This window comes from Macaca thibetana, chromosome 15, assembly GCF_024542745.1.
Source record: "Macaca thibetana thibetana isolate TM-01 chromosome 15, ASM2454274v1, whole genome shotgun sequence".
Taxonomy (NCBI): Eukaryota; Metazoa; Chordata; class Mammalia; order Primates; family Cercopithecidae; genus Macaca; species Macaca thibetana.
The window spans coordinates 11268760-11283806 of NC_065592.1; the positions used below are offsets into that span (position 1 = coordinate 11268760).

Below are 15047 nucleotides of genomic sequence, written 5' to 3' on the forward strand. Positions count from 1 at the left end.
TGGCCTTCAACATACAGGTCTTCAGTGTCTTAGGTATTATGGAGAGCACCTGAGCCATCTGAACCAGATGAGAAGGGAATTTGTTTTTCTGGTTTTTTTTTTTTTTTTTTTTTTTTTCTGGAGACAGAGTCTGGCTCTGTCACTTAGGCTGGAATGCAGTGGTGCGCTCTCTGCAACCTCCGCCTCCTGGGTTCAAGTGATTCTCCTGCCTCAGCCTCCCAAGTAGCTGGGATTACAGGCATGTGCCACCACACCCGGCTAATTTTTAGTAGAGATGGGGTTTTGCCATGTTGGCCAGGCTGGTCTCAAACTCCTGACCTCAGGTGATCTGCCTGTCTCAGCCTCCCAAAGTGCCGTGATTACAGGCATGAGCCACTGTGCCTGGCTGGGAATTCGGTCTGTAAGCCAAGCATCAAATAAGCCTCAAAGACCATAAGACAACAGTCTCTACATGTTCAATGGGACCCAAAAATAATGTCTCCCAGTCAAAAACTTTTGGAACTAGAAATCTCCTGAATCTTTCAGAGAGGTTTTCATACTGCATGCTTTTATATTTATCTGTGTTTTCTTATTTAAAGTCTCTTTTCTCCTAAATGAGTACCAACTATGACTCATTCATAGGAATACTCAATGAATATATTTTGACTAAAAAGGGAAAGAAGAATTGCCTAACTGATTCAGTCTCACATCCACACCACCCGGAACAGATGAGTGCTATTCTCTTCCTAATCGTCTAAGAAGAGGTGACATAGATTTAGAATCCACAAAGGCTTCACACTACACAGTTAGCAAATGGGATTATCATATACTGTACATTTAAAACTTTCTTCCTGATTTTGACTAGTAATAAAATTGTCATCACAAACGGCTAGAGGAGGGTAAGAACGTTTCTTTTAGGGAACAGGCAAAGAAATGTGATTTTTCTTGTGCTATTGGGATATACCTGCCAATTCATCTGTCCAAGCTCTGAACAATAGCAAGGGAGAGAAGTTCTTTGAACTTTCCAAGCCCACGGTCTCTTTGCATAAACAAAACTTTTATGCCTACACCCTCGGAGGCCTGCTACTCTCGCCCCTCTCCAGGCCAGGGAGGAGGATGTCTTTGGAGCTGAGGATGAGAAGCTGCACTAGAGAGAGCCCTTTTTATGGGTTCTCCATTAGCCATGGAAACTGGGCTGGGCTTTTCTTTTTGTAGTTTGTGTTACAGAGATTAAATTTCTTTCCAATATTATAGAGGAATATTAAGATAGAAATGCATGTTTTCTGATTCTAGAGATCCTTCCCATTGAAACCCGAGTTCTTCTGGGGCTTTGCTTTTTAACTGGCCCCAGCCTACACTGCATCCCCTGTCTAGGAGATTGTCTTGAATCTGCCCCTCTAGCTCAGATCCTACCTTGTCTACCTTTTCTTACCCAACACATCAAAGGCAGTTTTATTTTTATTTTTTTTTTTGTAGTAGGCAGGGTCTCACTATGTTGCCCAGGCTGGTCTCAAACTCCTGGTCCCATGTAATCCTTCTGCTTTGACTTCCCAAAGTGCTGGAGTTATAGGCATGAGCCACCATGCCCAGCCCAAAGGCTTTAAAGAGAAGCCAAGGGCAGCTCAGGGGAAATGTGTGGCACAGCAGAGGGCTCTAGTGCTGCACTGGGTGACAGTGATACCTTCGTGAGCTGCCTATGTGGGTGTGAAACCCAAGGCTCCTGGGATTGTGGGTTTGTGTTTTTCTTCACCACAAACTGGTAGAACTCTTCCTATCTCCTCCCTTTTGTAGCTTCCAGAGTCAATGTTCAAGAAAAATGGTTCTGTGTTCAGTGGAAATACCAAATGCTCAGATAGAGTCAAGTGCATGTACATATCAGGCAACACTCAGTGAGCACAGTCAGGATGCAGAAGTGTACGTTGAAGATTACCCTGTAACAGGTGTGTGTGTGCAGGTGTGTGTCTACATGGACGGATGTCTAGAAGCCTGTTGCAGTGATTATCTCTGAGTAGTTGAATTCTTTTCACTTGCTATATTGTTTGGATGGAATTTTTACAATAAATACAAATCATTTTTCATATTTTATTTGTGTGAGCCATTTCTGTATATTTAGAAGAAACACAGTAGAGATATGCAAGACTGCATAGAGTTATATGTTTAGCTAGTTGTTTTCTCCTTCCTCCCTCCCTCTCCCTCTCCCTCTCCCTCTTCCTTTCTTTCCTTCCTTCCTTCCTTCTTTCCTTCTTTCCTTCCCTTCTTCCCTTCTTCTCTCTCTTTCCTTCCTTCCTTTTCTTTTCTCTTCCTCTCTCTCTGATTTTGTAGCAACAGGGTCTTGCTCTATTGCCCAGGCTGGAGTGCAGTGGTGCAATCATAGCTCACTGCAGCCTTGAACTCCTGGACTCAAGCCACCCTCCTGCCTTACCTTCCCAAGGAGCTGGGACTACAGGTGTAAGCCCCCATGCATGGCTAAGTTTTTATTTTATTTTTTGTAGAGACAGGGTTTTGCTATGTTGCCCAGGGTGGTCTTGAACTTCTGCACTCAAGTGCTCCTCCCACCTTGACCTCCCAAAATGTTGGGATTACAGGCATGAGCCACTGTGCCGGGCCTAGCTAGTTTTATAACTGCTTTATAACCTAGAAGATATGTGCTGGCAGCTGGGAGTGCGAGGGCTGAGTCACATACTTCTGTGGACTTCCCATAGCCTCTAGCACTAGTTTTAGGCCAAGAGGGGCTTAATAACTGACCCCTTGTGCCAATGCTCACTTTTGATTTCTCAGTTCCTCCCTCCCTTCAGCACTTCCATCAACGACTGGGAACCCTCTTGCTGTCTTTGACACATAACTGAAGGCCAAGGGAAGAGGTGTTGGGTGAAGGCACTGGCACTTCTCATCATGCCCTACCCCTATGCTGCCTTCACAGCAGTCCTGGGGTTTAAATTCCACCTCCTTGACTTCTCTAATACCAGGTACAAGTAACCCTTGTTTGTCTCGCATTTGTTGCTACGTCTACCTGGAACACTCCCTGATTCCCCTTCTACTCGCCAAATGACTGGCTTCCTTCCATCCTTCAGGCTTCTGTTTGCTGGGCGCCGCCTCAGGAGGCTTTCCCTAAACTGTCTCATCTAAGCAGCGCTCCTGCAGCACGCTCTGTCATTCTCTATCTTCAGAGTGCTTATTACAACTTATAATGTCATACAGACAGTATCTTTGGAAATTAAAATAAGCAAATGTTCCCCCTGTATTTGTCTCATTCTGTCTCCCCTCATACATGGCAGTCATCTCGGTGAGGATGTGATTGCTACTTCCTGGAGGAAGAAGATAGACATTGAGAAAGTCCACTCCAGGAAGGTGGAAGAAGAGGGAAACCCACCCTCTCCTGCCTTGAAGGGAGGGAGGGAGAGGGAGGGCGAAGGAGGGGTGGGAGGGAGGAAGGACCGGGGGAAGGAAGGAGAGAAGGATGGAAGGAAGGAAGGCCGGCCAAGAGGTAGATGCCAGGGTCCTTGATGCCCCCATGCCAAGGACAGGCTTTGAAGGCATTGTGGGATGCTGTAAATCTGTCAAGGGAAGACCTGGAGGCACTTGAGAGCATTTGAATCAGAGGCCCCTTCCCGGGCATGGCCTTGCACAGGAATCTTAAGTCCAGGCAGCACCTGGTTTGAACTTGGTGAAGGGTAGCAACTCAGTGGCTGCAAGTGTTAATGACCAGAAGTATGACACACGCAGGCCTATGGCAACGGTCCTGCCTCCTCACATCTGACCTATGGTTCATAGAGGATGTGCCCCAGGAGGGGATGGAGAGCTTCTGAGAGATTCAGAGACTAGCGGAGACCTGGGATCAGGACAAGGAGTGACTTTACAACAAGAGGCAAATAGTCGGCACCATGGGTTTCAGGGGCAGATGCTTTCCAATGACCCAAAAGAGCCAGAGGAATCAATTATATTTCCGTGGTCAGGAGTTCAGAGGTTGGATTAGTCACTCCACAATGGAAATCAGACAGAACTCAGAGCGCCCATGTGGATCCACGGTTCTCCTCTGCGACCATTAGGTCTCATAAGCCCCCTCCCATGTGCACAAATACCAACCGCAAGAGGAGCAGGAGGTGGCAAAAAAATTGGAAAGGCCTGATTCTTTGCCCAAAAGAGACAGAGTCATCTCAAAGAAAATATTTAAACCAGAAGAGACTAGAATGCTGTAATTGGCAAGCATAAAATAAATAAGTTTTTTTTTTTTTTTTTAAAGGCCAGGAAACAGTCTCCTGGTGCAGAAAATAAGGTGTTTTGGGCAAAGGCACTGTCAACTTCTCAGAGGTGAATCACAAGAAGACTATGAGGCATGCCCTGGAAGAAACTGGCACACAGTTCCCCATCACAGGGGTTATCTCCTGAAACTGATGCATAAATTTTGCATCAAGTACGAGCCATATACTTACTGTTTTTCTCCAAAGAATTGCACGGTATTGAGGAACACGTTGATTATTTTGGTCAGAAAGGGTCACAGACAAGAAGAAAGGGCTCTTCTCTGCATCATTTCCAATGTAGTTCTGATGGACTGGAAAAGAAAGGTTTAGAGCAGTGAGAATGCAACTGATCCTGCCAGTCACAGATGGTAGAGGACACTGCAGGTGGTGTCCAGCCCTTCCCACATGCTCAGGGAACAGTAATCCCAAAGCCAGTTTGGGATGGACCTGATCTCTCTCGGGGGATCATGCATTCTTCTTCCCCTTGCTTGTGACTGGTTCAGGAATGAACATGTGATCAAATTCTGGCCAATGAGACGGGAGGAGAAATCTGCCACGGGGCTTTTAGAGAGGCTTCCTCACTTCTAAATACTGCCTTCTTCTTCCTCTGGACTGGTGGAGTCTAGAAGTGATGCCTGGAATTGCTGAAACCATCTTGTGACCCTGAACCTGGCCAGCCCAAGTGCCAAGTTGCCACACTAAGGATGCAGAAGCAGAAAAAGGGAAAAGGCCTGGGTCCTTGACATTACTGGGCCTCTGAATCCCCCAACCCCAGGGCTTGCCCTGCCTCTGGGTTTTTTGTTATATCCTTTACTATTTGTGCCAGTTTGAGTCAGGTTTTCTGTTACTGCACCTGAAGGCATCCAAACTCATGGCACCATTTTTCTCTAAAGTCCTCACTGCTCTGAGCACTACTTACAAGCATTTGGGAAGATGACGGCTTTCCTGCTGATTTCCTTTTTTTTAAAATAAATGCTTCTATATCCCCCACACACCAATAAATTTTGCCTGGCCAAAAAAAGGAACTTCTTACAATAATACAGAGTCAGATTTCTTTAAAGGCATCATTTAGGTCTGCTCACTCTCATTTTGTCATTCAAGCATCATATCTACAAATGAATACATTAGCCTGAGAAAAAATTTCTCTAACTCATTTTGAATCCCAAAATAGTGATTATTCTTCCATTCCCCAAATCTTTTGTAATTAGCCACACTCCTGTTTTCCACCTTTCAGTATATTTTCACTTGAGCCCTTCACTTTAAATGTACATAGCTATTAATGACTGAGCTGTTAGTATGTGTCAGGCACTGGGCTTAGTGTTATTCCTGCATCTCACTGAAACTTCCATTCAGACCTATTAGATGTGCACTCGTAATATCTCCACTTTACAGAAAGGAAAACCGCGTCTCAGAGAAATGGAGAGTAGCCAGTGTAAGGTCCTTTGATTAATAATGGCAGGATCAGGATCCAAACCCATATCATGAGTGTCTTTGCCACTGTGTCCCCATTGCTCTGCACATTGCCTGGCATGGAGTAGGTGATAAATACTTGTCATGGTTGAATGTATGAATGATGCCAGAGTCTACAGTCTAATGTCTCTCTAGTGCTATACAGGCCCTGGAGCTCAGGGAACCAGTTATCTCCCTCATTGCCTTGAACTAAGTATTCAAAACCCAATACAGACAGGGCAATTGCCTTGTTAAGTCTAAAGTTGTTTTTCCACCCTGGAAAATTCGTCTTCTCTCTCAAATCACTTTTTCAGATGATCTAATCTCCTTTAGCTCTCCAGGAATAAAAATGCCTGTCCATAAAAAAAGGAAACTATGAGCAAAAACTCTTAGGGCTGAGACTCTGAATAGGGCTGAGACTCTGAATTGGATCTTTTAATCTACAAAGCTTACTACTGACCTTGAAGTGAAATGCCCTGATGTTAGTGTTTCTAAAATGGCTAGTTTCACTCATATAGGATACCAGAAATTATACTAACACTAACTTCCATTTTGAATACCCTTTCTTCCCTACCACCACAATAGCATAATTACCTTGTCCCAAAAAATATTTGAAATACCATCTGGTGTGGTATTCCGGGTTCTCTAAGTGCACGTCTGTTCTTCGCCAAGTACCAGGCAGAGCAGTTGCATTCTGTAACGGAACAAAGTTGTGACATTAAGAGGCTTATTCAGAAAGAAAACATGAAGCTGGCAATGAACCAGAGGCCAAAGAACCAGAAAAATCATTGTTAAAAGCATACGCCGAAGGGCTGTGGCTGCATGTTCTCATTCGAAAAGATACCCTGTCTAAATTCACATCGTGGAAGCATCCAGGAGGCCTTTGGGGTGTAGGAAAAATAACCAGTGAACCAGTGAGTTCAGCTGTTCCTAAAACGGGTACCAAGTACCTCTCCTTTCTGGGCTGAAAGTTCCACAATATTTGGGAGTTGGTGCCCCCTAGAAGAACCCCCTTCTTTTTGTTACCCCTGTAATAGGTACAATTCATCTAGAATCCATCCATGTTTTGGTATTTTTTTTTTTTCCCCACGCATATACATATGTATTTTTCTTAATAACATGAAATTATATTGAATATATTTTGTGGCTTGCTTTGACAATAACTTTTTTATATGTCAATAAATATAATCCTATGTTATTGGCTCTATACCCTTTTATTTATATAGATATAACTAATAGTACTGGACAATTAGGCTGCTTCCAATTTTTTTGTTATTGTAAATAACATTCATCATCTTCTAATTCCACGTTTGCATACTTACTTGTTCAATTATTTCTTTAGGATAATTCTTAGAAGTTAAATTGCTTTGTCAAAGGGTATGTACATTGTTGGGGGTCTGCAACACAATGCCAATCTGACATCTAGGAGGACTGACACAAAATTATAGTTCCACCAGCAATGGCTGAGGGTGCCATCTTCCCTATACTGTCAACATTGCCTCTTTACAATTTAATGGCAAAATGTAATCTCAACGTTGTTTTTATTTGTGTTTCTTTGTATACTTTTTTTTTTTTTTTTTGAGACGGAGTCTCACTCTGTTGCCCAGGCTGGAGTGCAGTCGTGCCATTTTGGCTCACTGCAACCTCCGCCTCCTGGGTTCAAGTGATTTGCCTGTCTCAGCCTCCAGAGTAGCAGGGATCACAGGCGAATGCCACCTTGCCTGGCTAATTTTTCTATTTTTAGTAGAGATGGAGTTTCACCATGTTGGCCAGGCTGGTCTCTACCTCCTGGCCTCAAGTGATCCTTGACCTCTCAAAGTGCTGGGATTACAGGCGTGAGCTACCACGCCTGGCCTGTATGCCATTTAGATTGTAGCTTTTCTTCATATTTTTATTGGTCATTTATAATTATTTTGTGGGTTACCTGTTTATGTCCTTTGCCAGTTTTCTGATTATTATATTCTTTTGTGAAATCTTTGAAACAGATTGCAAATAATTTCTTCTGATCAAATTTTTGCTTTTAAACTTGTTCTATGCTATTTTTGGCCACATAGATATTTTAAAATGTTTGCATAAGCAAATTTTTCATTTTTTTTCCCTTTATGGCTTTTGCCTAATTAGTATCAAAAAGTCCTCCATCCCAGCATTAATGAAACTGTTTACCTCTATATTCTTTTAGATGTTTCATTTTTATAGTTCATTCCTTATCATTTATTTTGATGTATGCTCTGAGGTAAGGACCAATTTTCCCCAAATCATTTGTCAATTAGCTCAGTTCTACTTATTGAACACTCTATCATTCTCAATCCTTATAAGGCATTAAATTACTGTTTACAATAAATGTCTGAAACTTGCATCGTATCGGCTGAGACTGTGTTAGATGTCAGTTTTCCTGCATGACTGATGTCACTCTATTGCAGCTTTGTTGACATCTCCATTGTGCCACATATGTAAGACAGACTACTGAAACATGCTCTCTGACTTTGACATGCCTCTAGCGATTTACTAGATGCCTGTGGTCAGTTTCTTTATCATGCTGAAGATGTTTCCTTCAATTAGAAGTTTACAAAGAGGCTTTTCTCAGGAACGAAAATTAAATTTACCAAAAGCTTTTTTCGGGGGCAACTATTGAGAGAACAGGTTAAATGGGGGGAATCATAGTATATAATGTAACGAATGAATCACGAATATAGTAATAGCTCTTCTGGCATTGAAAAGTTCTTAATTTCTGGAATGCCCCCTACTAGGTCATGGTATATTATTCTTTTAATAGACTGCTTGACATTAACAAATGATTTATGTATCATATTTGTTTGTGTGATAGATCTATAGGCTTCCTTTCTATTTGTGTTTCTGTCATGCTTTCAGGGTTATGTTACCTTACAAAATGAAATGGGAAGCTTTCTGTCCTTGTCATTGCTCTGGAAATACTGACATGCATTGAGAGAGTGCTAAATGCCAAGTATTAGGCTAAGTATTTTATATTCATTATCTCCAGAACTACCCATCAACCTTATGAGATAGATTCTATTTTATCCCCCTACTTTCAGATGAGGAAATTGAGACTGAGAGAGTTTAAACATGTTGCCCAACGTTACAGAAATAATAAGTAGTGGAGCTGGAACCAAAACCGGTTCCAATTCCAGAGGTTTCTTCTTTTTTCTTTTTTTATCTTAACCATTACGTCTTCTTCTGTGTCCTTTTTTATGTCCTGCCTTTTAAGCCTATTAAGGAGTAAAAACGTAGGTGAAAATTTTAGTATTATTTTGCTTTTATCATATTTTCTGGAATTTAAAAAAACTAGCTATTGCTACATACATATACATTTTTTTTTTTTTTTTTTGAGGCGGAGTCTTGCTCTGTGGCCCGGGCTGGAGTGCAGTGGCCGGATCTCAGCTCACTGCAAGCTCCGCCTCCCGGGTTTACGCCATTCTCCTGCCTCAGCCTCCCAAGTAGCTGGGACTACAGGCGCCCGCCACCTCGCCCGGCTAGTTTTTTGTATTTTTTAGTAGAGACCGGGTTTCACCGGGTTAACCAGGATCGTCTTGATCTCCTGACCTCGTGATCCGCCCGACATATACATTTTTATTTGGAAATAATTTTAAATTTATATAAAAGCTGAAAGAATAAGAGCAGTGTAAAAAAGCATGTTTGCCTTTTACTTACCAGATTTGTCTACAGTTAATGTTTTACCCCACTGGCTCATTTGTTCACACCACCCCCCACATACAAACATACACACATATACAATATTTTTTCTGAACCATTTAAGATTCAGATGTAAAATAATAGCCTTCATCCCTAAATACTTCAATGTGTATTTCGCAAGAGTAGGGCTATGTTCTTACATAATCACAGTAGAGCTTTGTCAACTTTTCTAAGTTTAACATTGATACCATCTGTATTCCAATGTTGTCAATTGAGTCAACAATGTCATTTTAAGCATTTTCTCTCTTCAGTACAGGATCATTTCATTGTTTCTTTAGACTCCCTTCATCTGCAACATTTCCACAGACTCTTTGTCTTTATGACATTGACATTTTTTTTGGCTATCACTAGTTTTTTTTCTTTCCAATTTGTATTTTAGGTTGGAGGGGGTGCATGTGCAGGCTTGGTACATGGGCAAATTGTGTGTTGCAGTGGTTTGGTCAACAGATAATTTTGTCACCCAGGTAATCAGCATAACACCCAATACGTAATTTTTCAGTCCTTACCTTCCACCCCCGTAGGCCCCAGTGTCTATAGTTCCCTTCTTTGTGTCTGACATCGACATTTTTGAAGAATGCAGCATCTCCCCCCCTCATTCTGGGTTTGTCTGATGTTTCCCCAGTTAGATTCAGGGTAGGCAGACTTGGCTGGAATACCATGTAAGTGAGGTTTGTCCTCAGCTTATGATATTTCAAAATACCCATCTGTTCCTCAGTGTTGATGTTAATTTTGATCACCTATTCAAGATATCACCTCTTAGTTTTGACCTTTTGGTGAAAGCGTATCATTGGACTTTGTTCCTTGTAGGATTTTTGCATGATTCAGTATCAACGGTTATTTACTTTATAACCATGAACTACTGGCAGTCTTCAGGCCTTTCCACTATGCCACTGCAGGGCATGCAGCGATGGCATGACCCACCAGCCCGCCTCAGGCATCAGCTGACCAGACACAGGGGGAGTCCAGCCAAGGAAGCTGGCCTCAGCCAGACTCCACAGTAGTTGGTATCATGGTCCCATGGCCTCGGATCCTAGAAAGCTAGAGCAGAGCCTAGAGAGTAAACTCTTTTTTTTTAAATTTTTTTTGTTTTTTGGATTTTAAAAAAACTTTTATTTCCTTGATACATTAAAAACTTGTTAGCCTTATTAGAAAATAAAGATTAAACAAAAATCACCTGTATTTTCAAATTAACATTTTCATGTATTGTTTCACAATTTTCATTTGCATATATAAAGATCATACTATGCATCCTATTTGGTATCACATTTTCCCACTATGATTATTAATAAATACGTATTTATATCATAACAACTCCATGTATTTACCACATAATTGCACATTATTGTGCTTGATCAGTTGCCTATCAGTTATTTTTCTTTGTTCTACTAAAAGCAACACTGTCATGAACGTCTTTCTCTCTCGCCTAGAGAGTAAACTCTTAAGCTGTCATCAGGACATTTAAACCTCTGGGGCCTCCAAGAGATGCGTGGATGGCACAGAGAAGTTTCTTTTAGGTAGCAGCAACAGATCTTAGTTCTGTGCTTCTCAAATTTGTTAAAATGTGCACTCTTGGGCCCATTGTAAACTTCTTCCTTAAGATCTCTATGAATGGGGCACCAGTATCTGTTTTACAAGTGGTTCTGATGAAAACTGAACTTTGAGAAACAATGCTCTACGCCAGTTCTAAAAGAATCCAGCACAGAAAGGGGGGTATAAACTTGGATGAGGCAAAACAAATATAACTTTATTTTCCCTAACTTCGAACTAAAATTTAGTGTTTCATTCAGTTATGAATACATGCAAAAAAAACTATAGAATGGACAGTCCTGGTAACCATGCTGACGAAAAAAAAAATCAAAGACATTTTCAAAATTCATTATAGTGATTGCAGATATCTCAAAATACTGTTTACACTCTTCACTCTTCAAAATTACAGTATTTATGAGGCCTGCTGCTAGATTTATTATTTAATGTATTTTAATTAATGTATTTATTTTTTACTGAGACGGAGTCTTGCTTTGTTGCCTAGGCTGGAGTGCAGTGGTGTGATCTCGGCTCACTGAAACCTCTGCTTCCGAGGTTCAAGCAATTCTACTACCTCAGCCTCCTGAGTAGACAGGATTACAGATGTGTGTCACCACACCAGCTAATTTTTTTTTTTTTTTTTTTGAGACAGAGTCTCGCTCTGTGACCCAGGCTGATCTCGGCTCACTGCAAGCTCTGCCTCCTGGGTTCACGTCATTCTCCTGCCTCAGCCTCCCAAGTAGCTGGGACTACAGGTGCCCACCACCACGCCCGGCTAATTTTTTGTATTTTTAGTAGAGATGGGGTTTCACCGTGTTAGCCAGGATGATCTCGATCTCCTAACCTCGTGATCCACCCACCTTGGCCTCCCAAAGTGCTGGGATTACAGGTGTGAGTCACTGCGCCTGGCCACACCTGACTAATTTTTGTATTTTTAGTAGAGACGGGGTTTCGGTCTCGAATTCCTGACCTCAAGTCATCCGTACACCTCAGCCTCCCAAAGTGCTGGGATTACAGGCATGAGCCACCACATCCAGCCTACTTAATGTATTTTAAAATCATATTTATTACTGTATCATAAATTAGGTTTCAAAAATCCTGTCAATAATTATTTCAATAAACTGTTTTCCTTCGTAATTCTATGTATTTAATTTCATGTCTTCTGAAAAGGGGTCTACAGGTTTTACCAGATTTCCAAAGGGATTCAAAGGCATGGAAAATGACCTACAAACTCTAGACTTCCAAAGCACTTGCATCTGTCTGCCTCCCAGAGATCAGAACACTGCCAAGTACCGAATGGAACACCACAGGGAGGCGCAAGGCGCCGCTCAGCATCTCAGAGGGAGAGATGGGACTCCAGAGGCAGTGGCATGCTGAGTACCAACTGACAATGTGAGGAGTTTTCTTTAATGATGAAAATTCACTGGGCTGGGCATAGTGGCTCACGCCTATAATCCCAGCATTTTGAGAGGCCGAGTTCGGAGGATCACTTGAGGCCAGGAGCTCAAGACTAGCCTGGGTAACACAGTTAGATCCTGTCTTTACTAAAAAATAAAAAAATAAAAAGTAGCCAGGTATGGTGGTGTGTGCCTGTAGTCCCAGCTACTCAGAAGGCTGAGGTGGGAGGATCACTTGAACCCAGAAGGCTGAGGCTGCAGTGAACTATGATAGTGATACTGCACTCCAGCCTGGGCAACAGAACAAGATCCCGTTTCTAAAAAAAAAAAAAAAAAAGAAAATTAAATTAAAAATTAAAATATATTAAAATAAAAGTTACCTATTTCACTTTCCTCTTCACTGAATACTTAACCAAAACACAGGGGAAATAACCCAACTCCAAAAATGTTGTGAGTCTCGCAGAGCAAGACACTTCCCATCCCTTGCTAAAACCACATTTGATGTGGAGTAAAGACAAAAATGCATGCAGGAACTGACAAAAGCAATGGAGACTAGGCAACAAAAAAACAACAAAAAAATCCTGCTTTTCCCGGGACCCTGAAGAAGAACTCTGAACACAAGCTCCAGGTTCTGATGATGTGTAGAACTAGTGGACAGTAAAGTGCGCAAAGAAGTGTACAGCCGAAGATTTTTTTTTACATTTATACACCCTCATAACCATTACCTAGATCAATACAGAAAATATTTTCAGTATTCCAGAAGGCTCCCTTGTTCATTTCCCCAGTCATTACTCAAGCACATGCCAAAAGAGAACCACTGTCCTAACTTCTATCATGGTGGATTACCTGCTCTTGAGCGTTACGGAAATGAAATCATATGATGTGTATTCGAGTCAGGCTTTTTATCCTTTGTCATTTGGTCTGCGACATTCACCTGTGTCACTGGTGTGGCAGTGGTTCGCTCTTTCTCACAGCCATGTAGTAGTCCACCAGATGAATACCACAATTTATGCATTAATTCTTCCACTGATGGACATTTGAATTGTTTCTGGTTTTTGGCTATTAATAATAAAGCCACTGGACGGGCTCAGTGGCTCACAACTGTAATCCCAGCATTTTGGGAGGCCGAGGTGGGTGGATCTCCTGAGGTCAGGAGTTTGAGACCAGTCTGGCCAACAGAGCTAAACCCTGTCTATACAAAAAATACAAAAAATTAGCTGAGTATGGTGGCGCATGCCTGTAGTCCCAGCTACTTGGGAGGCTGAAGCACGAGAATCGCTGGAACCCGGGAGACAGAGGTTGCAGTAAGCCAAGATCACACCACTGTACCCCAGCCTGGGTGACAGAGCAAGACTGTCTCAAAAAAAAAAGAAAGAAAAAAAAAAAGAATAAAGCCACTATGACCATTACTGTGTCTGTCTTTTGGTGGATACAAGCACTCATTTCTGTTGGGTATACATCCAGGGACACAGACAATGCGTGTGTTCAGTTTCAGTAGATACTGCCAAAAAAATTTCCCAAAGAGGATATACACACGCTAATTGAAACTCCCATTAGCAAGATATATGAGAGCTCTAGTTGTTCTACATTCTGTGACCAAACTTTTAGCTTTTTAGTCCTTGCATTTCTGGAGTGGGTGAAGTAGTACCTAATTGCGGTTTTAACCTACAATAAATCCTAATTTAAGTGTCATCTATTTTACAAAAGATCTTGGAGATACAGAAGCTCTGTTTCTCCAAGTAGTTTAAGTTGACAATGAAACAGGAACACATTATTTATTTGACATCAACTAGAAAGTTAGGAGAAAATAAGCTGATGAGTACATTTTCCAGATAACTGAAGTTTAACACTGCAAACACCTATGCTTATTTTATGACCTTTAGGTAAACATTTGTGAAAGGCTACAATGGAGGGAAATGAACTCACGTTGCTCCATGCTGAATTCATGCCTGTATATGCCCACAGAGACCCAAAAGTCCTGAATGATTTCTGCAAATCAGATCCAAAGCCCACCAAAGCTTCTCATTGCCTTCATTATCTTCCCCTACCTCCTGCTTATACTTGTGGGATGTGACGGAGGAAGACTGAATCTGGTCAGGATATTTTGAGGAGAATGTAATCAAAATCCATATATGACACCCTGATTTTATTTGAATGTTCTCAAATACTTGACTTTAAGCAGGGAATCCACAAAATACAGACACTCAGAATACAAATGATATCCACAGTTTTAAAATAATTCCTTTGATTTTTCATAGAGTCTATTTCAGAGTGAGTTCAATACATGAATGAAAGAAGTTACGCTGATTTTACTTCAGTTCCTAGGTTAAACTGCTGAGATAACATAGCAGTAGGGAAGATGGATTCTTTTAAAAAACAAACTAAAACTTTTTTAAAAATTACAAATGTAAGCATGAATATAAGCTGATTATAAAAATGTGAAACCACACAAAAATTAAAATCTTTTTCTTTCCCCCATCCTCCATGACCCAACCTGCTTCTTTTCCCTCTAACAACCGTGCTACCAGATTGGTCTGAATAATCCAGAATCTTTTTATGCATTTACAAAGATGTGTTTACTTTATACATACATACACACATATCACACATTCACATACATATATACATACAAAAATATATACACATACATAAGCCTATATACACATATGCATAATTTGTTTTCATAAATGGGACAGTAGTGTAGCTATTACACTGAAAAATTTTTCTCCGCTAAAGAAAATATCTTCAGAAT

The 15047-nt window shown here is 41.3% G+C and overlaps 1 protein-coding gene across 9 annotated transcripts in view; it reads right to left on the reverse strand.

Annotated features, from left to right (window-relative positions):
• Positions 1-15047, reverse strand: part of GARNL3 (GTPase activating Rap/RanGAP domain like 3) — a 598754-nt gene that overhangs the window by 77696 nt on the left and 506011 nt on the right. For all 9 annotated transcript variants that reach the window (XR_007719603.1, XM_050759786.1, XM_050759784.1 and 6 more), the window contains 2 exons: positions 6261-6360; positions 4410-4528 (listed from right to left, as the gene is read on the reverse strand). Coding sequence is in view for 4 of the 9 variants with exons in the window: in XM_050759786.1 (XP_050615743.1) it covers positions 4410-4528; positions 6261-6360 (219 nt within the window). In the remaining 5 variants the exon portion in view is untranslated. The remainder of the gene's footprint in view (positions 1-4409; positions 4529-6260; positions 6361-15047) is intronic.